The sequence below is a fragment of the Cottoperca gobio genome, chromosome 3 (assembly GCF_900634415.1).
Source record: "Cottoperca gobio chromosome 3, fCotGob3.1, whole genome shotgun sequence".
Lineage (NCBI taxonomy): Eukaryota > Metazoa > Chordata > Actinopteri > Perciformes > Bovichtidae > Cottoperca > Cottoperca gobio.
The window spans coordinates 22,110,531-22,137,226 of NC_041357.1; the positions used below are offsets into that span (position 1 = coordinate 22,110,531).

Here is a 26,696-nt window from a genome sequence, read left to right on the forward strand (position 1 = left end):
TATATATATATATATATATATATATATATATATATATTATCTGACACATTTTGTTCATCAGAGTTTTGATGGGAGTATTTAGAAAGGGGGGCATATGGAGCAAATAAAACCAAATGGCACTGCACATCCAAAACAGCTGTCTCAAAATAAATAGAAAAATAAACTACACCATTTCTAACAATACTTACAATATTTATACAAAACATACCCTGAAATATAAAAGGTATTCAGACAGGCAACACATTTATATGTACAGTATATTACATGCAATTAGTAACACAAAGCAGTCGACATTATATATTATTCTGTACTGCATGTGCACCACTGCAGAACATGTCCAAATATCTTCTGAGTTTTACAAAATGATTTTCACAGACCTACAAAACAAAATGTATCCCTACATGTAATACACATCGCAATACAAAATGGATTTGATCTTGAATCCTCACATGCAGATAAGGACGAAGTCGACCACAGCTACACGACTGTTGCATTTTCCACGATATAGATCACTGACAATTAGTGTAGTCACAGTGTGATTAATATGAGGACCAAGCAGTTATCATCTCTTTTGTGTGCTCAACAACAACAACAAAAAAAAGTAAGTAAGCAAAAACTGTCCACTAATATCAACATGATGATCACACATTCCACACAATAACATCTGCATTGATAACTGGAAGCCGTGTTATACATATTGAACCACCGCAGCACTGCATGTGCGGCTACTAAATGTAGCTCAAACTAACTGGGATGAAATCTCTAATCCTTCCATGTGATACGTGCCACTGATTCGTTAAACACCTCAACTCATTTTGTACTCCACCCAAAATGCACATTTGTACATGTAGTGCTGTGATTCACATGAGGCTTCGAGCGTTGTCCATTTCCTCTCATCTTTCTGATTCGCATTTCAATTCAAACAGGTCTCCCCTTGAAAGGAAAAATCCCCCCCAATGAGATTTCATTTGTAGGAATAAAAATGTAATTAAACTCTTGCCGTTTTTGTCGCAGGTGAAAACAACTAAAGACAGATGGATGTTGACAATATGAGGGTGATACTTATGTACTCATGTCATGACTTCATGTAACAGAAGCAACCGCATGGGGATTATGATAATGATAACACATTTACTGGCAAACTGTTATGTGTCATAAAGACATTTACAGTACGAACAATGAACAGCGTGATGAGAAATAAGCGCACGTTTTCTTTTGATGGCCAGTTTTCTTCTGTCTGTACAGAGAGGACGGAATGTGCATATAAGGAGCAACAAACAGTGTCCTCATGCAAACTCTGATTTTACACTTTATACTCTAAAAACAATGAGCAGACTAAAGAAAATCATTATATTCAGAAAGCAACCATTTTACACGATTTAAATAAATATATTTTAATATATATTATCGCCTATTTAGCATGTGCTCTCAGACATACATTGATTTCATACATCCTGATAATTTCATAAACACACGTCTGGCATACGTACGTACAGAAACACTCTGTACCTCCCTGAAGAACCACCTTCAGTGTTTATCGAAACAATGCACGCTCGGCCCTTTGCTCTTTGATTTCTAAAACATTAAACATCTGGGCAGTTATGGGTCCAATAAATATAAAATAGAAGTTGCTTTACAAAAGAAGAAGATCATGAAGTTGTTGTTGGTAGACATGTAAGCGAACTGAGAATCCCCTCTTCTGATGGATGGAAACAAAGACCCTTATTGTAACCTTTTCTTACGTTTGAGATCGCGTCTCCACATGGATCAGTTTTCCGGGTGTGGGTTGATCACTTCTCGTACGCCTTGTTCTGCAGGTAACTGAAGAGTGCCTCTAGTCCTTTGGTTGAACACCACAGCTGCTTCAGCATCTGACACTCTTTCTCATTCACTTCCTCCAGGACTGACATGAGGATACTCCTCACCAGACATTTGGATTCTTCTAAAACCTTTACAAAACACACAGAAATGGTAGATGATCATTTAGGTTATATTCTCGCAAAAGCTTTGCCCTCTAGGTCATCTAGATCAGGACCTACCACGGCATTGCACGAGGCCATTTCCTTCACACGCAGCATCACTTCTTGGTTAAATGTCGTTGGCCAGAAGACCTGCGACACCAGACCTCGACTGCATGCTTCTTGTGCCGTGAGTTTTCTTCCACAGAACAGCATCTCGTTGGCCTGCCAATGGAGACAGGAAGGGGGTCAATTACAAAGCCTTTTCAATACGTCATGCAATCCAAATGTTTCGGGTAAACAGGTGGTTATAAGAGGTATTAAAGTAGATTAAGGGGAATTTGACAAAAGCCTTGATAGGGCTGGGACCCACCAGAGCTACGCCCAGGATCTGGGGAAAGGTGTAAGAGGAGCATCCAGAGGGGGTGAGGTGGAGGGCTGCACATGGAGTTTGAAACCAGGCCCTCTCACTGGCCCACACCACATCACACAGAGGCAGGATGGAGGCCCCTAAACCCAGAGCAGGTCCATTTATTGCTGCCACAATGGGTTTCTTGAAGTGGATGAATGCCAACACAAACTCCCTAAAAGGGGACACAGAACGATGAGTACCAACTCTGTCTAGTGTAATTGCAAGTGAGAAAAGAAGTCAGTGTTGAAAGATTTCTTCTCACCGTACGGCATCTGCGATGCGGCTGCTCTCTTTCCTGCGGTCAGTGGACAGACGACCTATCAGGTACGACGGCTCCAGGCCGCTGCAAAAAACGGTCCCAACGGAGCTGAGCAGTAATAATTTGCTGTCATCAGCAGCTGCATTACCAAGAGCTCGACACACTTCCTTCATGATCTGAGGAGAAGTAGGAGGAGATGTGTATTACATTCTTGACTCACCTGACACATGAAGAAAGGTTGTGAAAAAATGTATAAAATATATTTATTAAATCCTAAGAGTAAAGCTTCACATCCACCCAAAAACATTTTTGGCAGCCAGACAGGACTATAAATAATAACAAGAACTGCAAGAATGCTTATTTCCATTCCTACAATACTGACAGCTTATGGAAAAGTTAATTTACAATAGTGCTATTCATCTAGTGTTTGACATTTAGGGGCCACAGAGTGTCAGGAACTAGATTTATAAGTGCTGGTGTTAAAGTGACATATATATTATTATTATTATTATTATTATTATTATTATTATTATTATTATATAATAATAATAATAATAATAATCTTTATTTGTATAGCACCTTTCATACAAGAATTGCAGCCCAAAGTGCTTCACAGCAGAAACATAACAATTAGTACAACAATAGACAGAATAAGAGCATTTACATTACAATCATCACAGTGATGATGTAAATGAGTGTGAAGTACCATTATAAAAATAGCAGAATTAAAATAGTATAAAATAACATTGGCACACCATTCTTATAAATGTTTTAAACTAGCAGGGCCATATTTTTAAAATATGAGATCAACAATGGGCCTCTGTGGCCCTTCAACTGGTTTACTCCCTTTGCTACACATTCCTGGTAGTCTTTGTATTTACGTTGTATTCACAAACAAAATGGTTTAAATTCTCCTTCCAGTGCTTTTAATCATCTTGCTAAATGTATAAATAAAATAATACTAAAGGGAAGATCGTAATGCAAGATTTCAGTTCCTTGTTACGTAGAACAATAACATTCTTTCAGTTGTTTTGCACGAGACAATATATCTTATTTTACCAGGACATTGAAAAACAACAAATTCATTCAAAAAAGTGGAGTGAATAAGTAATGCATCAAGAAATAAAAATAAAAGCATACTTCAAGGGAAGAAATATATATATATATATATATATATATATATATATATATATATATATATATATATATATATATATATATATATATATATATATATATATATATATATATATATATATATATATACATACATACATACATACATACACACACACACACACACACACACACACACACACACACACACATACATATACTTATATATGTCACTGATTTGACTCTATTTTGATAGCAGCTACTCCTACTGGCTATAATGTGGGTACAAAGTCGTCTGTGCAAAAAAAAAGACAATCAATAAATGTTCAGCCTTCAGTTGAGTACACTAGCAGTATGATCCCTCGACAAATGGGACCAATATAGCATCCTGTGCAGAGAGACAGGTTTCACTGTGCCAGTTAATATCAGCAGTCAAGTGTATGGAATTTGTCTCGTGTGAAAAAGGGAGCAAGCCTGTCAGAGAGATGACCTGATAAGAAGTCATCTGGAAACCCACACTACCACATCACTACCACCACCACCACCACTCTGCAGTCAATCTACCCACTCTTTTGCTGCATTTTAAATCAGATTATCACCCTTGACCCGTATTAACCATTCAACCACAACGTGAATTTAATTCTCAATGTCTCACCAAGCACATAATCTGTCCCCAGTTTCAACTGGATGTGGTCTGTGAGTGTTTGAATACGAGTGACATTATTCTAGCAAGGTGAACAGAAAAATCATGCTCGGATACAAGAAGCAGAGATGCGCAGATGCTGGTTCCAGTCTGTGAAACAGAGAGGAAGAAGAGTGGCGTCAAAGTGACATTTGTGTGCAGTGAGAAGATGCCTCGAGGACAAAGGTGGTATCCACAACAAAGAAACTTGCAACCGCAAGCATCAGCTCCATAGTAATGAAATCACCACCTCTAAGGGTGGATAGCAGTCAATTAATCTTTTATTTTATTATATTATTATTATTAATTTTATTTTTTAAATAATAATAATTATAATAATTTTTTTTATTATTAATTTTTTATTATTTTAATAATAATAATAATAATTATTATTATTTTTTTTTTTATTGAATAGGTCTGACATACAGTTTCAGTTATTTCCATGTTTCCTGATGCCTTTGGATATTGTAGGATAAGAATACTTGCATTCTTCTGTAAGGCACTTTATGATTTCTCAAAGCAGGAACAGCTTGCCTTTTTTCTGGGGGTATATATCTGAAACCACAAACCTCGTTCACTTATGTGCCTGCTCCCTATAGCACGGACAACAGTTTACTCTAGAGAGCAGTAGAGTGCCATGGAGATACTTAAACTCAAATAAAATTAGGGACAGTGAATGTGATGCACCACACAGTGGACACGGACCACGTCGCTCAGAGAGCTCTACCAAAGTTCTACATTTCCTAATGTCGCAGTAAGAAAAGCACAGGTAATGACATTCATGAGAAAGTTTCAGGGTCCTGGTATTATGCATGCTGGCTCACTGTCACTCTATCATGGCTTACTGTGACATGTTTATTTTAATAGTAACACCTGTGCTAATGTCAAGATGTCTGCTGTGAAAAAGGCCTGTTGGGAATCTTTCGCCCTCTTAATTAGTGCTTTATTAAAAGGCAGGTGTGCAGGAATTAGACTTACATATAAAGTATTTACATACAAATAGACCACATGCGACAGATGCCTAATGAGAGCGATCAAGATCTAGGTCATTAGATCCAGATCATTTCCCTATACAAAAGTGAAATTCTTCTTTGTTCACTCATAAGTCAAAATATAATGTCAGATTCTCGTTGCATTTTGTTGCTTGATAAACGTATCCAAACATTTGAGTAGCAGTATAGCACAGATGAAGAAAAGCTCCTGTGTGTATCCTGAAAGGTGACAGGAAAGAGAACCAGTTAACAGCTCGGGGGACTTTGTCACCAAAAGCGAGCTCGGAGCGTTTGGATAAAAAAAATGTTCAGGGATATTTTTGAAGATTTTCGAAAGCCATTCAGTCGGCTCATCCGCAGACTCTCTTGTTCCTGTAGCTTCAAAGACTGAGCAACAGAGAGGGAGCTATCAGAGCTGTTTGATAAAGCCCAGAGTTTACGGGCTTACTGTCACACATGAAAGTACACACACACATGTGCACACAGTTTGGGCCACTTCGGTGCCTGTGAAGTACAGGCTGCCGTGCACATGGCACTGTATCAAAGGGAGAACCACCCTCTGTGAAATATCTGAGACGCATCCTACAATCTGAGGGGAGGAAAAACCTGTTTACTTAGATTTATGATCCAGAGGTGGATTGTGGCATTGTCTGTGGCTAATCTCACCATTATAGTAATGACCTCTAAGGAATCTGTGAACAAACATTCAAATTTAATTTCTTTCAAATGTGTTCAAAAGAGTGAAAAAGCATTTATGGATAATTCCAAAAACTGTTTGTCGTAGTGAGAGATTAAAAACTAACTACTGGTACAAGAACACTGTAATTCATCAATTATAACTTCATAAAATGTAACAGAACGTGACAAAGTGTCACTGTGTTCAGTACAAGAAGTCCAAAAGCGAACAGACTGGGGAAAGCGCTACTGAACTGTGAAAGCAAGTTACTGAATACTTCCAGGGCAATTCTTTTTTTTAAATGGAGCAGCTTGTTGTTGATTGGAGTGTGGAAATGAGCAACCAATCACAAGCTGGTACTTTCCTGCAGGCAGCCAATTCTACAAATGGATCATCACAATGCAAGCTCCAGCATCAGAGCAGACGGCCATTAAACTGCATTCAGGGTCGCGCACATCTCAGCATTATGAAGATGTCATGTTTTTTTAACATGATGATAGAACTCGAACGTCCCTGTCCATCACGGTGACAAATTACAATAAATCACAGCGCAACTTCTAAATTAAGAATGTACAGTTTGATTAGACTAGATGTTTGATTGACATGGAGTTAGCAGGTGATCCACAAAGTGCTGAGGAGACTGTGAGAAAACATGTCAAAAGACAGGAAAGACAGCTTGTAGATTATGCAGCCTAAATGCCTGTAGAGAAGACTCAGCTGGTAGATCATCAGATCTAATCAAAAGCGCTCCTAAAAATAGAAAAATGTTTACATGTGTCCAATGTTATGGTAAATCAGCAAGCGTTGTGTTGTTAAAGATCTAATTTTAATAAAGCATGAACATCTCATTGACAAAGCAAAATTCAAACTTATTTTAAAAGCTGCTATTGCAAAAAAAGGTAACAGGATAACATCGTAAAAGTGGCGCAAACAAGTCATCAAATAGTTTGGGATTCTTTTTTGGCACGTTAAATATTATATTGTAGTTATTCTCCAGATGTTAGCGATCACTATGCGTTCTTGCAAACTTCCTGTTTGTACCGAATTAACTGACACTACTTGGACAAAAAAATTAAAAAAGTTATATCTACATAGCAACTAGTGGAAATGATTGGACATGTAGAGTCTCCTGTTGTCTTTCATAATAATATATAATAATAATTACATAATGCTCTCCTCTATGAACCTTCTGCATAATTGTATCTGTAGTTCAATTGATATTTTGCTGCAATAACAACAGGTGGCATAACACTGGATTATATGCACCTCTAATTACTCTACTTGCAGAAATCCTGTTTGGCGGGAGGCAGTTTTAAGGAAATTCCGTGTCAGTAGTATATAGACGGAGCCTACAAGCTATTTCCTAACCTTTTTTTTTGTTGCAATAAATACTTTTTTTCCAGCATTGCCCAGTGTCAGAGTCATGCAGCTAAACATATTCATACCTGGCAGCTGTCAAATAAAACCACACTTTTCTAAAGTTGTCTCCTGAAAGCAGCTGGGGAGTATCGCATAGCTCCAGGGCATCTCTACAGCAGTGAATGAGGAAAACTCTTCTCATTTAAATTTCCCAAACAGAGCTCCATGGCAACTGAGGTACAATGGAAAGTTACATAGATAAATGTCGGTTGTGATACATCGATACACACCAGAGAAACACAAACACATAGGGGACAGGTGCACATTCCCATTCTCACCTCTGGTGTCAGAGCGTTGTTGTCTGTGGTTTGGCTGGAGAGCAGGACGTGCGTGAAGCCTTCCTCCTTCCTGACCACGATGTCTCGGAATCGACAGTTGCTCTCGTTCTGCCGCACGTTATACCTGAGCCGCTTGTCGAACACGTGGCCTTTCTCTTCAGCCAACTTCCGCTTCACTGAGCTGTGGAGATGCATCTTGCCATTAGCCAGAGGGGAGCCTGACACAGAGCAGGGATGACAAAACATGTCAATTTGTCTTCTCTTTTCAAAAGATCTTTCACTATTTACTTGTTTTTCTTAGAGAAAGGCTTGTGATTGGTGCTTGGTTTGACTTGGTATACAATATATTTGCATATCTGATAAAAAAAAAAAAGTGTAATGTGCTATTTAGCGACTTTTAGCTATCAGACACGTTTCGCCTTACCTGATAAAAGGTGCAAGGTTTCCTAAAAAGAGTCTTACAGAAGAGACAGAAGTTTGTCTGTGTATAATAAAAATAGGGGTTGAAAAGTTGAACAACTACTGCATACTGTATTTGCAATAAATAATTTAAAGATATTCCTAGATAGCTTTTCAGAATTTGCGAATTTGTTCATCATGGAACATATTCAACTCGTACACTAAAACATAATCTGAACTTATTAGAAAAGGAGGTTTGTATATGTGTTTACAACTAATATTCTTTATCATTAAATAAAACTTTGAATGAAGTCAGATACATGAACAGCAAGTGTATTGTTTGCAGGAACTGTAGCTTTGTCAAGGATGTTAATTACTTGTATAATGGACATTATAATGACATCATTATATGGATGTTCTCTTAGCACCCTCAACACTCACTGACTTCCAGGGTCTATTAAATAGGGGATTGCATGGTCATCCAACATCCAACAATACTTTCTCCGCATGATATCTGAGCTGTCACAACAGGAATCATTAAATTTGAATTTTTGTTGATTGCATTAACATTTCTAGCTTGAATACCGCACGCAGAGCTGAATCTGTTTTGCTGTTGTTTTTGCTGAACTTTCACATTTGAAAAGTAGTCGTCATTACTTTCCCTCATTTTCACACAGAGAGACATGAGAGCAGAGAGAACAGTGCAATCTCTGGAAGGTCATCATGAATCCAAAAACTGTTTCACTTACATTGATAAAAAATAAAAGCTTTCTGTGAAAGCTGACTAACACAATCTCAGTTGAGCACTTTTATCAGCTGGATGGATGAAAGAAGAAAAGAACGTAGAGTTAAGAAGTGCATGAGTCCTTTAACTGAGATCTAGTGATGCAGTTGTAGGAAACAATAACCCACAAATAAGCCATACGTCACCCAGAAACACAAGCACAGTTTCTTTCTCACAACAAGTGCTGTGATGATGATTTTTTTTAAACATTTCAGCTAACAACGTCAATTATGAGAATACAAATACAAAAGCTGAGTTTTTAAACACAAACGTCGGTCTTATATATATATTTTTAAAAACTACCTATGAGACTGATGAGAGTGTCAGTCTGTGTTTTTAAACCATGAGTGATTTCGAACATGAATAATGCAGTGAAGCTGTAGAACCAGCCGGAACTTCAAAAATCAGTACATCTTGACCTTGAAACAGTAATAGCAAACCAAATGACAAAAAAAAGCAGGTTGTAACTTTTTATAGGGTATTAAGGAATGGTAATTTAGGCTCAATAGATGAGAAATTGACATTAAATAAAATGATCAATCATTTTTCTCAAACTCAGGCCCAACATATAACAATTCAAATGACAGTTTAATCTAATGAATGGGGGTTAGTTCCACCAACAAACAGAATTATCAGGAGTTTGACTCTGCTATACAAAATGTAATCAACATGGATTTTCAGATGAAGAGTCCGTTTCAATTCAATCCCACAGAGGAAGACCATAAACAGAGATTAGCCTGGATACATGGGCTGTCTAATGGCAGCAGTGATTCAGAGTGGTTGTAAGACAAGAGGCTGTGGCTTCGGTCTTACTGACAGCTCTCTCAGATACGTGACAGTCCTGTGCTTTTACATTTCTGGATAATTAATACGAGCTGTCGGAAAGTGGTGCAGAGTGCTACCGTAGCTTATTGTGTAAGAGAGGCCAGCATCTCAATCATTGTGGTATAATTAATGAAATTTCCTGTCTTTGATCCCACAATTCATTGAAAGGCAATATTATAATGGCATTATGAATTAATACCTCCCCTATCTTGCTGCCAGTCAACAATCACAGAGGCAGCAAATTAATGGGTGGAGCTGAGGGTGCTGAATGAGGTAAACAGGTAGTCTTTCGAGGATTAGGTAATTAAGAAGCATAACGGCTGTTAGGTTGGTAGCCCTAACGCCCTCACAGAGAGGAGATGAGGCCTCACTATCAAGTTCTGGTGATTTGAAAAATGAATGAACAACTGACGGAGCGTAATGGAAATGTGCTATTTTCAAGTTCATGTTCTGGTGTGCCTACTTAGACTTGGTGATGTCACTCCAAAAGTACACTAGCCATCAGTTGGATTCATTGAATAGCATGACTGACATTGATGGGAGCTGGGTGATCACAAACAGCAAGGCCAATCATCATCAAGAGAGCACAACAAGCACATAATGTACATACCAATACGCACATATTCTGTGTATCTGAACAGAAGTGCCTAGCACGCACAACAGGGGACAAAACATTCCTTTAACAGGTATGATGGACAGTGAGAATGGACAAAGTCCAAATGAATCATACCGCTGACACGTGTACAGTGTACAAAATACAGTTGCAAACCCAACCATTCTGATCTGGACAAGTCGAGATGACTTTTTGAAAACGTATGTAATGATTAACTATAGTGGTAAAGGCCCTGGACTGTGACCCAGGAGTGAAATTCAAAGGTGTTATCAGCTGCTCCTGTAGTAAAGAACCATAGTTAGAGCTTTAAGAGCTGTGTGTCGGCACAAGTCTTTACAGTATAAAAGTGTGCCCGCTAAAATATACTGTAAATATTAATCAAACAGAAAATAATCATCATGGAAATATAGTTTTCTTTGAAAGAAAACTGCTATGTATGGAGTTGCCTGGTGTGTGAGGATTTGTTCAGTACCTGTATTATTCATATCCATGTAGAGAAGTCCACCCTCCACTACATTCTGCATTAGAAACAAGCAGATACATCTGCATGGCTGATACTAGCCATTAGCAATTTTTAGCTTCACACACACATACGTATATCAGTATGGTATCTCTGACAGCTAATAAGCAGAAATACCAAAGATATATCTGAGGTAGTTTAGAAATCAAATGGTCTTAGATGGTGGTATTGATTCGGAGGCATAAAACCAGACAAAGAAGGCACTGAGTACTTAAAGCACTTAAAGCACTGAAGCTTATTTCGTATAACTGTAAAATGTCTCCCTCATATCTTCATAATTCACAGTTATTTAATAACTAAATTAAAGACCACATTAAAGATATAAAGATGTTTCCTAATGTTACTTATTTATGTTAAAAAACTAACATTGGCCGAAATACATAGAGCAGGAATCCTGACATCACATGTGATTTTAGCAACGTTAAAACAACTATTCCCTTGTAAGCATGAAAGAACTACAGCTCCCATTAAAATGTACCAGCATGGGTACTTACATCGTCATCATGTGGTTTTCATAATATTCATAAACACTCTCTTTTAATGTCATTTTATGAGCTTGTGGACTGTTTAGCTGTAAGCTCTGATGTCGATGAAGTACCCCATTCAGTCCTCTCTCTCAGGCTGTTATTAAAGAAATGTCTGAACTAACCACGGACACTCAACTCGATTCTTTTGTCAAACCGTGACGTTTAAAAAGGTAGAATGTCACTTTTAAAAGAAGAAAAACAGACTCTCCCTCTTAAATAGTTCTAATAATTCTTGAGCAAAAAAGACACACCCTTGTTAAACTCAGTACTCTCACAGATTTTGCAACAGCTTTGCTGGGTCTGGTCTGGCCAGTAGCTTAAGGTGGCTAATGTTAGCTCATGTTAGCATACTTTAGGTAGATATTCCTGTGTAACTGACATTATTGAGTCAGTTGACTTTATGACTCTTCTCTACTTGTGCTACTGTTACATTTCATGTTAACATTTACCATTATCCTGTACTGTAATTGACACGTGTGGTCAAGGCGGCCAGTGTTCAGCAAAAGCTAGTGTCATTTGTTAAAGGCTGCTAAAACATCTAAAACATGTGGAGTAAACTACTTGCCATACTGTCGAGTAAGGTTTTGTTCGAAGGCTGGATTAATAATTATCTTCATTACTACAAATATGAATGCAGTTTTGAATGAGGTTTTCTAACCTCGGGTACAAAAACCCAGGAATTTGTGGTTTGCTTTGGCTCTATATTGTTATATTTGTTATAAATATCAATATCTGTCTAAAAAAAACCTAGGCTGAGCTGTTTTTCTTAACATCTTACCTAGCTCAGTGGTGAACTGTTGTCCAGTGGTATCCACGCCTCCTTGTTCTCTATCCACTCTGTCCAAGGGCAGTCTATGTGACCTTGCTGCCGTCCTGTACACGAGAGGATCCATCTCGCCATGCTGGAGTCCGTTATGAGGAACCCTCATTGGAGGAACAAAGTGAGGCCCTGCCGGCGGAGGAGCCTTGTACGTCATGGCTTTGCTAATTCGGTCCCCTAAAGCAGGTTTCCCAGGTCCAACACCCACCTTCTTCGGCTTCTGAGTGGATCCTGAACCTCCACCTCCAATCCCTAGAACAGCTCCTACTCTAACTCCAACAGCCGGGCCAAACGTCCTTTTCTTCTTTCGGGCCTCGGACCGAGCTCTGGAGTTCTCTGTGGCAGATGGCTGGCTGGTGATGAGGGGCTCTTGACAATTCTTTGGAACCTTGGGCCGTTTGTGTGAATGCAGTCTCAAGCTGTTGAACTGGTCAATGAATTCCTCGCAGTGCAGAAGGTGGTGCTCTGGCTCCCATGTGTCCTCCTTACTTCCATAACCTTTCCACCTGATCAGGTACTCCCACTTACCCTTCTTGTTCCGCCTCTTGTCCACGATCCGCTCCACCTGAAGGCAACATACAGAAAAGTAGCAAATTAGACTGAAAACATTTTTAATACATGGATTTATGTTTTTTCACTCCCAAAATTCTGCTCTTCAAAAATGAGGAAAAATAAACTATATGTACTGATAAACTGATCAGCACAAATGTGTACAGTGCATTAGACAAAGATATACAAGGTAAATCATAAAAAAAAGACAAACATAATATCAAAATATGTTCATAAACAGCTCATAAAACAGTTTTATGTTGCTGAAAAGCAGGGTCCTTTGGGAGTATGTGGCCCCCTTGTGGGTTTACTTTATTGTCAAGAACCATACACAGCTGCATTGTGGGTCCGGCAGACACAACATTGATCCCCTGAAGATAAATCCTACATATACTCGCTCAATCTGCTCCCCAGTGGCATTCTGTCCTGGGAGGCCTGCTCAAGTAAAGTCTTTATGTGGGAAACACTGACATGTTTTAATTTATATAAAACCAACATACTTCAGTGTAGGCCTAATACGTCCTCACGCTTACAGTATATCACAGGGGCCGGTAGAGGTGGAGTGTCCATGCGATATCAGAGACAATGTGCACATCTCTGGAGCAAGCACAAAAGGTGTTTTTGCTCAACAAGTAGTTTGTAGTATTCTCCAAATGTTGTGGCAGTCAGGTGTGAAAAACCAAGCGTGCAGAGCGGGCACCTAGTTACAAAAATTCAGAAGCACCGCAACAACTTGTGAAGCCTTTGCATTTTACGCAAAATGCATGAGGAAGTCCCTTTTTGCTCTCTCTCTCACACCTCACACCACACACACACACACACACACACACACACACACACACACACACACACACACACACACACACACACACACACACACACACACACACACACACACACACACACACACACACTACAGTGGGCGACCACTACAGCGACCATGAACTACACTATAGTGCTCTCTGCGCCCTCTCTCCCTGCAGGGAGGGATGGGGCCCCCCTGCTCCCAACGCGGACTGTCCTCGTGTCCCCGGTGCATGGTCTGCTGCGATGTCAGCAACCAACCCACTCTCGTTTACCGAGCTTTGTGGGGGCTTGCCTTTTTAGCAGTGTCATCACCGTTCAGGTCTATACAACCACTGTGATTATGATTACATTGTTTACAAGAGCACACATTTCTTTATAGATCTAGCCTCCTCATTTTTCCCAGATTTACAAGATTGATGCATTTCACTCTACAATGTACAAAATGTGCAATGGTGATCTCAATTTGGAACAAAATAAACTTGGTTTTTGCTATAATCAAGCAGCTCATTATGATGTACATTTTAATTTTGAATAGTATTTTGATTGCCAGGGAGTGTCAAATCTTAAAAAAGTTACATTTTGTTGCATTTCAAGTTTAAGATAGGGGTTATTCCCTGCAGTCGAAAGATAAGAGACCAGAGAGGAGCCGAGATGAGCTGCAGGCTATCATGAAGAAAGAGTAAACATTAGCTTTCGAGGTCAAACCAAAGCAAGAAAAGCCTGTGTGTTTTACACTTACGTATATTAGACCAGCAGAGACCATAACGCATCAGCAAATGTTACTATTTGACACAGGCACTTAATTACGTGCAGTAAACCCAGTGTAAAAAGTGACACTAGTCAGAAACTACACAAATTCTTAGCTTCATGTTAAGCATGAAATAAAAATACAGAGAAAATAAACATCTCTAGTTAAGTGAAAGAGAATAGTGACTACAGTACAGGTGTCCTCCTTTGTCAGTGAAACTACTTGAATTAGATAAATTATTGTCTGTAAAACACCAAAAATATACATTTTAATTAAAAAAGAAAGTTGTTTTTAATTAAGGCAATGACATCTTCCTTCCATCAGAGACACTGCTAATGAACGCTGCTTCACCAGAGCCCAGAACATTATAAAAGACCCCACTCGCCCCCACCACGGCCTGTTCTCCCTGCTGCCCTCTGGCAGGAGGTTTTGCAGAATAAGGAGCAGAACTACCAGACTCTGCAACAGTTTCTTTCCCCAAACCGTCAGACTGTTGAACCAGAAATAACTTTTCCTCCTGAGCAATGTGATGTGAACTCCACTCTAATGAACTCTTAAATGTATATATTTTTTAGTGTATATATGTTATTTATATAAAGTATATTAATATTTTAAGTACACATTTTATTTTATATTTAGCATCAGCACCACAACACTTTTACAGTAAGCCAGGACAACGAAATTTCATTTTGAATTGTACATTGTATAAATCTCCGAAATGACAATAAAGTTTTTTGATTGATTGATTGATATATATTGTGACTGGGTATCATAACTCTATTAATGGAACTTCTGCTGGTTTTTTTACATTTTCCAGATTTGGGTATTGTGAGAACATTAGCTTTTTTGATAAGTTGATTATTTTAAAAATAAAACTCCAAAAATCTGTTAATAAATGCAAATCAAATTAAAACACCGACTACAGCATGTGCGAGTGCACAAGGGGACGGAAACAGGAGTAATTGAAGGAGGTAATAAATGTTTATTTATGTCAGACCATGGGCCCATTGTAAAAACAAATACAATTCACCAACACATCATCACATCTCAAAAAATTGATAACACACAGGACACATCCTCTCTCACACACACACACACACACACACACACACACACACACACACACACACACACACACACACACACACACACACACACACACACACACACACACACACACAGTAAACTGTCAGCACCACCCACTCAAAATGTACAAGTCAAAACCTGCATCCTTGTCGACACATCTCAGACATATAACGCGCAGATTTTGGTTGGATATCTATACATAAGGTTCTTTGTCGCTGCCTGACAAACAATGACTTGCACTATTCAAATCACATGCTCAGGCGTCAAGTAAAGGCTGATTTTACACTCTCTTACAGTTAAGTTACTCTGAAGCCAGATTTTTTTTTTGTCTTTATTTTAAGACTAAGCATACAAGTAAGTACAAGAAAATGTTTTAATGAAGGAATGTTTAAAAAAAAAATAGTCATAAGACATTCAGACATGGTTGTGTGACTGATTGAAAATGGTTGGAAGGTTTCATCAGAGCCTCTAGTGCAACTGTGGTAATAACTGCTCATCATGTTCTCAGATGTGCTGCGCACATTAACAGGAGTAAACAGCCTTTGATGGGTGAGTCGCAGGGGTGTCACAGAAACAGAAACAGACAATGAGGTTGCTTACAGTTGAAAACAATGTCACACTTAACAGCATTGCAGAGACACACACATGCAGATAAAAGAAGACAAGGAAGGAGAAAGCGTGGTGGTTCACAAACACTTGATGCTCAAGTATGGCAGAGGATGAGTGGGGCAATAGTATCCTCCAATACCAACCATACGGTACTGTTTTCATGGTGTGTATGAATACAAACTATCAGGCGGCAATGTTGACCGAATAGAAAGGCTTTAAAAACATTTTTTTTAACTATTTTCGTGTGAAACAACTTGCGTCAGTTTGCAGATTTTTGTAGAGACTTCTGCGCACAGTGAAACTCCTGAACAATCAAAAACAGCAAATATCTTTCCGTTCGTCAATCCTTTATCCGCTTTCCAATTGGCAAACAACAAAACTGAGCATCACAGCCAACATTTGGTAAGTGGGACAGACAACACAACTTTAACTGGAGGAACACTATTCAAAAAGGGGGAACAGACTTTCACATAAAGACCAAATAAACTAACTCTTAAATTACTGGTTGCGATGTCGCCTGATAAAAATCAGCAAAAGTATAGATTATGACATTGTGTGTTTTGCTATATTGACATTTAAAATGAACGTTCAAAGAGTGTTGGAGGCGATTAAAGCCTGTTTTCTTAAGTTTCCTGCTACGCACACCCCAACCCTGACAGGGCAGCTTACATCACTGTTTTTCAAAGCATCCGTTTTCCCAGAACACACGGAAACACCATGTTTTAACATTCATTTTTTTTTTTTAATCTACATTTTTTGGCAACAAAAAGCTGCATTATATTGGACGAGGGCTAAAAATGAAAAGGAAAAAGTTGCATTGACAAATTGAACCGCCTTTGTGTAGACACACTCTTCTGTCTCCCACCCCAATAAGTTCAGAAAAATGCACCAGTTGAGTGAAATGACATCAACATCCAAGCCAAACTAACAACCTAAAGTATGACCAAAACCCTGAAAACGTTTAGCCCAATACAATGACCATCATTTGGAAGTAAAAAATGATGTTTTGAGCATGCTCAAAATTACCGAACGTACCCGACGTGTGCTTGATAAGATATGCAGACGTTACGTTACGTTAGACATACGTGAATACGGAATACGTACGTGAATATTTACCTACGTAAATATAGTACGTGAATACCTACGTGACTACGTTAGAGGTACGTTAGATATAGGCTACGTCGCTGACGGTGAATCCTACAGCCAATGTATTGATAACGAGTGGATACCCTATTCCTACACTATGTTAAGATGATGCCTGACGACGGAGTAACTTATTAAACGTGTTTCTACAGTACAGCTAGCGTTCAGCATGTTAGCCGTTCTCCAGCATCAGCATGACGTGAACCAGATGGCACTTCTCCAGCTCCGTTGGCCAGACGCTCTGATACGTTTTAAATAAGTAAGTGATACGCTATCAATGATTGACATACGTATAATAATTTGTTATGTACTCGTTATGTATACGTCAGCTACAACACCGCTGTGGAAAAATTGGACGTATTTGGACCTTTAGTCTGCACTACATATGGCTACTTCCTGTTTAAACTTTGACCAACTGTACGTACCGTAGTTTTGTACACACAAAGAATGCAAAGAATGTCCATGCTGTAATAAACATTTTGGTTGAAGTTACTTTTGGTATCAGTTCCAAATTAACCTGGGATCAACAGAGGAGCTAAAACATGTTGGATGTAAAGAGAAATGCATCGCTCATAGTGATGAGCCCACTCCTCCGAACACGTTAGAACTTCATACGGTGATACAATATTAACGTAGTGTTTACCGAGTGTTGTTTTGGCCGGCTGTGGCTCAGCAGGTAGAGTGGTCGTCCACTGGTCGGATGGTCGGTGGTTCGATCTCAAGCCCATATGTCCTTGGGCAAGATACTGAACCTCGTTGGCTCCCGATGGCCAACGAAGTGAGTGAGTGAGTGTGAATGGTTATCACTACCGACGAGATGTGCACCTTGTATGGTAGCCTCTGTGTGAATGTGTGTGAATGAGTGAATGCTGACATGTGTTGTAAAGCGCTTTGAGTGATCGTAAAGAGTGACCAAAGAAAATCATGAATGCAGGTTTAAGTGTAATGTTGTAAATGTTGCGAGACGAACATTCATTTGCAATTATTGATTAAAGTTAAGTTTCTATAAATATAAATATATTCAGTATTGCAGTATTCAGAAATATTTAAAGGTTTCCACTTCTGTCTCATCGTCCGTCTCATCTTCCATCGTAGACTGAAAACTCACCTGTACAGACTGCGTCCATGAGAACAAAAAAGCAAATAATAACAAGACGCTTATTTGATGAATGTTATGTATTCGCATAATTCTTGCACTTTTTGGGTTGTATCTTCATGGTTGAAATGCACCTAAATTTTCTTTGGATAAAAGTGTCAGCTAAATAAATGTAATATAATGTCAAAAGGAAAATCAACTTTCTCTTTCTTTGAGTGTGTAGTCTGTATAATGGTTTCCTTTCCTAATCAACAGATGTCAAAAGAATATTCAATATCCATTCTAAACTTTTGATATTGGATGTAATTGAATGCTAAGAGTAACTGTAAAACAACATCAGTTATTAGTGGGAATATAATTACAAGTGACTCATCAGCATGCTCTCATCTCATTGGTCCATCAGTATTTATTGGTCAACGTTAAGCTTAAGCATTTATAGGCATTACGGCATAGCTTCAGAGCCTACGCACATAGCAGCTGTAGGTGACATAGCACCTCCTCAAAAAGGTATCTACACTTCAGAGGTGAGGTGGCTGTGGAGTTACCACATACAAGAAGTGTGTTTGGTCCGCTTGGGCTGCTTGTGTTTTCTTCGGCAAGTTTGTGATGCCGGTAGAGCGATAGAAGTACAAAATAAAGGTTGTTGAATGAATGAGTCTTTTACTATTCAGTAACACACAGCTAGCAAAGACATGCCCACTACAAAACTTCAGCTCACATCGATCCAACACTGCATAAATAGAAACCTGCACTGTGGGTATCTACAGTGAGACTCCCTTTAACCCTTTGCGTCTACTATAAATCCAGATAATACAGGGAAGTGTAAAAAAATGCTGTGCTGGATTCCATCAGAAGCCTGCTTGTTCATATGAAAGGGCACAAGTGTGAACATTCATGAGATCAAGCAATGTGTCTCCCTTTGCAGGCAGTAGATATGTGTATATTCACTTCAGTGGAAATTAGAGGAGACTAGACATCGCCTACTGTTTGTTACATCAGATACGTAGGATAGTTGAACATTTTTAAAGGAGGGTATAATACAGCTGTGGTAATAACTGCACAGAAGTTCCTCAGAAGTTTTGAGCACATTAAACAACCTTTGATGAGTGAGCTGCTTGGGGTTTCATTGAAATGAACAGAATATTTAAATGCTTATGGTAGCCGCTAATGTCACACTTAATCATATATCAGCATAGCAGAGACACATGCAAAGAAAAGGAGAAGCAAAGTGGAGGAGGCAGATAGAAGGGCCGAGTTGCATGCACAGATTAAAAGAGGTTTAGTAACACTTGGTGCTTCAGTAGGAGGTGGGCATCTCCTCCCTCAGCAGTCAAATGTCTTTTCAGCATCATCCAGACAAAGCATAGTGAGAAGAACATACATTGGTCTGTGAGGGATGTCAAGACAGGTGTGTAATGTACACCCTGAGCTCACTTTGTGTGGTTACAGGTGCGACAGAGCACACGTCTGACCACGCCCATCAGTAATGCCGAGTCTGCACTGGAGCACAATTTGCACCACTTAACTCCAGTGACACTCACAAGACCAGGAAGTAACACTCTGGAAATCCAGGATAACAGAAATGCAATCTCTCCTCTCCTTTCCTGCGCTCTGTGTGTGCGCACGAGTGTGTGCATAACGTCTTCTGCCTCCATTTAATCGTTCGCTACAATATGTTGGATTCAAGTGAATGTGTATTTAAAGACATTTAAATGTGTGGGAAAGAAATTGTTTTAAAAAAACAAACAATTGTTTAATAAAGCAAAGATTTTGCGACCCCCCTGCAGTACCTCTGCGGACCCTCTAGGGGTCGCGGACCCCCTGTTGAAGACCTCTGGTGTAAGTAATTTGGATACATGCGTGTTCACAGCTTTCTTCAACAGACCACGAGATCTATCAAATATTTACTGATGCTGAAATGGAGAAGACGCGTTTTGCGTTCAGCTACAAATAGAAGTTTACGAGGATGCAAAGCTTGTAATATAAAACGGCAGACAATAGCGGGCTGACTGAATGTGCAAGTAGCCTGAAAATATACATTTACTAACCAGTGCTCTTAACTGAAACCATCATAATTATAGAATTTGGAAATGGTTGATTGTGGTTGAAGGACTAACTAATCACTTGCACAAATGAACAGCTCTAAACTTTGCCTTAAAAGTGAGCAGTGGAAGTTAATATGTTCCTCAGGAAATATACCATGAAGATTAATTATAACCACTAATCCACTAATATTATGTGCAAATCTCTCTAAGGCTGGTGGTATAATGTCAATCTTGTAGAAATACTTATTAAGTGTCGTATTTGTAGCGAGACCCAAACAATGTACTGCCTCAGAGCCACCCTGGCAACGTAGTGGGTGTTACCTGAAGGACTTCCACACCATGCACAATTCCTGCTGTGCAAATTGATAAGAGTTTTACAGAATTCACAAACTGTAAGATGTCTGTACAGCACACACAAGAAAACTAATGGAATTGGCAGAGGTGAAAATCAAATATCACAAAAAAAAAAGAAGGAAGTGATCGTTTCAATTCCCACTGTAAGCATGTCTGTAACACAATGCATTGTTGTTGTTTTCACTCCCAAGCTGCCAGCAGACAACTGATCCTAGTAAAATAAAAAGGTCAAACCACTGTACCGCTCTACTCTATCAGCCATTTCTAATCATCTCAACAACTGCAATAATACATTCATCAAACCTTGAACAGCAGTGTTCATGAACACAATAGAACAGTAACAATGACTATTACATTAATAATTATAAAAATAATAAAACTGCACGAATGTTAAAATAATAAAAGGCAGTAAACTGAAAGTTAAATAAATACATGCGGTATTGTAATGCAACATAACGTACAATTCAGTTTTTTTACTTATACAGCGCTGTCATAAATATGGACAGTAATATAACATGTTCGTTTGTTATGATTAAATTACATCAAAAACTAGAGAGTCTACAACTTTGCTAACACAGCCAAACATCAAGCAAGTGCAACAACACAACTTATAACAACTTAAATAACTAACCCGGCTCCGGTTCTGGCACAACACCAGTGCCGCTCAACACCAGCCCCCCTACACACTAGCAATTAGACTATTTAAAAACCATATATCTGATTACTGTAATGCAAACAAATAGTGGAAGTTCTTCAGCGTGAGTGAAGAAGACATTAAGGATGCAATTCAATTATTTTTACCTGCATACTTTAGTCAGCTTCTCAATTTAAGTCACTCTAAACAGAACTGTCATCCAGAGCTGTTAGTAGGTAAACAAGTGAGTATTGATGAGCAATACAAGAAAAAAATCATATTTTGCGAGCGATAAACCAGGAACATGTTCAACGATGATCAGTCAACCAGCTCCACATTAATTCAATCCAATGAATCCACTTCCATTGAACACAGGGTAATAGTACAGGAGGCCACATGAGGCAGTTTACACACAAAACCAATAGCCAAGGTGGAATAAATAGCATTTTCAATCTAGCAGTCAGATTTAAACACAAAAAAGTACAATATAGTCAACTTCTACTTCATTGATGTAATGTCACATTCGAGCAACTCTGAATAACAAGTGTGAGGCATTGGAATGGATTTCCCAAAACAAACGTATAAATGCATTTGCAAGAAGCATAATTAATAAAGCTGAAAACATAAATCCAAATCCATGTTGTGAAATTAAAGTAAATAAAAATGCCAATAGCCAAAACACATGAACACAAGGGGGTAGGAATGTATTAATAAGGAATAAGGTAACATTTAGTCGATGGATCCTCTTATAACAATATTATTTTTTAATAAAACAGTTTGTGAAAAGGCATATACCCACTCCTTCTCACTTATTTATTATTGTCTTCCAACAGAAGTCCTTCCTCGCTCTTCATACATTGTTTGTCAGTGCTTTGAGCAGATAATGTTATCTACTTGAACACTCATGAGAGGAAACCCAAGTTTCTACTCAGACCGTTTTTTTTTGTGGCATGTTAAAAACGTGTACTTTACTTCAGAACATAGAAAACTTGTTTTGTCTAACTATAATAGTTTGTCCTTGGAAGTCATCAGACATTCACAGCCGCCCCCATCTCTCTGTCACCACCATGAACTGAAACATATGACACCATATCAGCATAACAAAGGCTAATGGCAGTAAGTCAGTGAAGCTGATGTAGAAACATCATGCAAATTCTGGCACCGGTTCCAGAGTGATGTTGCGCACGAGGGCAGCGTGACCTTCCTACCATCGATTTGGGCAACTTTTACGCCCAAAACTGTCGGGAGTCACAATTTCACAAATTCGCACATCAACCGTGAAAGAAGCTCTCACAGACTTGTTTACACCGCTCGATAAAACAAATTAACTGGTGTCTCATCTTATGTGCCCAACAGACAGCAAAAGCAGACACACATCTCTAAAAGGCTGTGATGACTAAATACATTTTGGCATATGTATGCGCACCTTCAGAACCATCACTCCGTCTGTAGCTATTCACCATGTCCGCTCGCACAGCGCTGCTGTCACTTTACCACGACTTTCAACTCGGCGACAGACTGAGGAGTTCAGCCCGCAAATGACATTTTATCTATTGACCACAGTCGTGAAGCATTATGTCAAAGTATATCAGAAGCGACACAAAGTATGAGCAGAAATTAACCAACCTTGTCTTTGCAAAGCATGAGAAGGGTTAGTTTCGCCCGTTAAAGGGCTTAGTACACTGCTTTTTACATGCGCGACGCCCTCCCCTTTACTTCCTAATTCCATTATTCGTCAATATTACAGAGCATTTTTCATGGACAGGGTTTTATCCTACCTCGTAAAGGTCTCCTGAAGCCATTCTGGGGTGCGGACTCCGGCGGCGCGGCGATCTTGCCTGCCTTGTTGGCTTTTTTTGGACCCTACTCTCTCGGTGTTTCGGCGAAAGCCCCGATAGACGGGAATTAGCGAGCAGCCGTGTTATTCTGAGCAATCCGCAGTAGCAGATCAGCAGACAGTGTCAATCGAGCCCGGCGCTCTGCGATGGATCGTTCCACACTTAAAACAAACAACCATCGGGGCGGTGCTGTTTACCCAGACCCAAGTCGAGGACTGTCTGAAAATTAGTCCCCAGCTAAGAATGCACAGCCTGATGGTCTGCATGCGCCCTCTGTTGCAATCCAACTACTCAACGGGAGATGATATGTTTGATGTCCTGTGTTCAGAGAGACCAGTTTAGACAGTTCTCTTTCTATCACCGACTCTACTTCCACTTTACTGTCAACAGAAAACCTGATTCAACCTTAATCCAGACTCATTGCGAAACATCCAGAACAAATTCTTTGGAACTATTTATAATGACTGATGACTTACTGAAATACTGTGCTTGTTCATGTTCAAGTTTACCCCCTTTCACTGAGATGTCACCACAAAATTGCCATCACATTTTCAATATTTATTGAGACATGATTAACATGATGTCATGCAAAAGTACACAATTAACAATATCTAAGAGTTTTTCCATTACAATCATCCTGTTGCACCTAATAAAACTACCTCGTTCAATAAAGACACCATAGGGCTTTTCATCTATACATTATTAGTGTTGTACTCTATAGCATTATGGTGGGCTTTATGGTAATGATGCATATGTTAAGTCTCCACGTGAATAAGCATGTCATCATGACTAATTGATTATTTGTGACTCTGAAATGATGTGGCTCAAACTAAAATGTTGAGAAGTTCTTAATCATTGAAGGTTAAAGACTGATAGTTCATGTAAACTATACACACACCCATATATATATATACTTAGATACATACTATAGATCAGTATGAGCTGACATGCTGTATGTCTTTTTCCTTGTATTTGGTTCCCCCTGTGATCTTTTTTAATCATAGTACTATCTGGAATATTCAGAGAAACTCATTTTCGTATGGCATGCACTATATAAAAATCTATTTTTTAAAAGGTCAGCTGAATTATGCAGTGTGGAAAGTAATTATCATCCTTATTCCTTTTGATTGATTTTCTTCCTGTCATTCATTCTTTCTTTTTTAATTTCAAATGTTAACCACACATGCCTCTGCACACATGATCGACCACAACATCAACAAATCAAGGAAAGCCACACTTCTAAGACACTATACAATTCGGTAAGGTATTCTGGTATTCAATTATGTGTCTTGGAACAGTTTTATATGAAAACAAATGGCCACCCGCTTGACATTATAGATACTGAGGTCTGGGGAAAGGAGCTCAGCGCATATGATGTGCAACTGTTCTCCAGGGGCCACACTAGTTTGGAGCATACCTGTTCCTGTGAACGTACCACAAAGTAAAACTATCTCAACATGCTGAAGAAAATGAGCACGTCGTTTTAGTTGAAAACACTGAACAGGCCTTGCTGATATCCCAGCAGAAGTGTAAACTATTCCCTTATTTTGCCCTTCATTTAATATTAATGTGCTTGGTTAGACACATTTGGAATACTGCACAGAATGGCTTTTCGCATAATAAGAGATCTAAGCTCAATTTTTATTTTCAAAAATGTTGGTTGGTTCAAGGGCATCCCATAGGCCTAAATAAGTTTCTGGAGTGGCTCAACCTAACTATATGCTTTAGAATGTATTAACATTACCAACAGGAATAGAGTGGTCTTGTCTGTAATGCTGGAAATAACTTTATTTGAATATCATGGTAGAGTCTGCAAAGTATTATCAAGAGCTTACCATTGCTCAAACACTTCTGTGTGTACATATGCAATTCTTGTTCATGACTTGCGGTCATTCCATCATTTCACAGAATACCTACGGGTCTATATATTTTACAAGTCACTGAACACATTGTTTAGTTTGGTTTTAAGGTTAAGGTTAGAGCAGGGTTAGGTTCAGTTTAGAGAAAAGGCATTTAGTTTAAATGGTTAATGTTAGGGCTGCAGGCTGCCAAATGCATTGTGTCAACCAAGGTCCTCACAAGTACAAACATTCTAATGTATGTGAGTCTGTGTTTGTGTGAATGTTTGATCCCATGACATCATTTATTGTGTCAAGTGAGGCCTCTGTTATAGAGCACTACATGTTGGGATCCCCTTTGAAAGCTACTGAAGATTTTTCCTTGTGTTTTATTCAGCCGAGGAGGGAAATGTTCTTGAATGGGAGGAAAAATAAACACAGGACTTTCCTTCACAGTGGCAAAATTCAAAATTCAAAACAATTGCAGAAAGCTAGCTCATGCTGTTTCAGGCAAGTTAAAACCACACAGTTGTGTTTTCACTACAGTATATACCATACCTTTGTCGTGTTTCGTAAATTAAAAGCAGTTTATACTGTAGATATGCAGAAAGCATGAGGAAATGGCAAAACAGGAAGTGTTGTCTGGATAGATTTCAGTTAGCTGTATGTCAGAAGACGGTTAAAACACAGTTGCATTGATGTTTTCCACATCATGTTTCATAATATAGTCCAAATGCTGCATTTTGCCATATATTCTTTGAATTAATTATTTACTTTTTTACAATATGTTTACGTTTAATTGTTTTGTAGAGTTTTTTGGAGTGAGTTACTGCCCCAAGCGAAGGAGTTCAAGTATCTCAGGCTCTTGTTCACGGGTCAGAGTAAAATGCAGCGTGAGGTGGAAGAGCTGTTTGGTGCCGTGTCAGCAGGGGTGCAGGAATGGCATGGGAATGCCTCGGGGTACCTCAGGAAGAGCTGGGAAATGTTGAGGGGGAGAGCTGGAATACCTGCTGCCCCGGATAAGATGAAAATGGACGGATGTGTGACACTTTGTCCCTTGGTCCCTCCTCTTCAGTCACTTCCCTACTTCCTCACTTGTAGTAGTCATTCCCTACCTGTCCACCAGATGCCCCTCAGAACTTATACCAGTCCACTTTGTTGGTTTATCGTCTTTGCTGTATGTAGTTTCCGTTACCTGTTTGCATGTTACCTACATGTTAACTGCCTGACGTTTGGACTCTCTGCATGTCGGCCATTTTCAATAAACACTGAATTCCTCCTGCAGCCTCCTCATCTGTTTGTGATTGGGTCTTTCTCCTGCTGCCTGCACTTCCTACTGTGACAGGATAATTAGATAGAGCTCTCTGGAGATTCTTACAAATCAAATTGAACTTTCTGGTATCCAAACAAGAGAACAATTGTTTGATAATGATAATTTGCAAGCGAGTTAAACGTACAAAATATGAGTTACTAGTGCAGTGCAAGTTCGGGATGTGCCCGTGCAGCTGCTTCTTAGGTTTGGACGTGAGTCTATGCATGTTGCTACCGTCAACGCATCATGAGTGAAAAAGCTCCCATTCAAATGTTATGATCTCAATAAAGTCAAAGCCCCATTAAATGTGTATGTCTGCAGGTTAGATGAAGACTTTGGAAGAAAATTAAAGTTCAG

The 26,696-nt window shown here is 39.0% G+C and overlaps 1 protein-coding gene across 1 annotated transcript; it reads right to left on the reverse strand.

Annotated features, from left to right (window-relative positions):
* Positions 1–35: 35 nt before the first annotated feature.
* On the reverse strand, positions 36–23,308 carry cdyl (chromodomain protein, Y-like). Its single transcript, XM_029454452.1, has 7 exons — positions 23,130–23,308; positions 12,239–12,845; positions 7,793–8,010; positions 2,633–2,805; positions 2,332–2,542; positions 2,040–2,183; positions 36–1,949 (listed from the first exon to the last, which is right to left on the reverse strand). The coding sequence occupies exons 1-7, from the start codon at positions 23,151–23,153 to the stop codon at positions 1,791–1,793; spliced, it is 1,536 nt and encodes a 511-aa protein (XP_029310312.1). The 5' UTR covers positions 23,154–23,308; the 3' UTR covers positions 36–1,790.
* Positions 23,309–26,696: the final 3,388 nt, after the last annotated feature.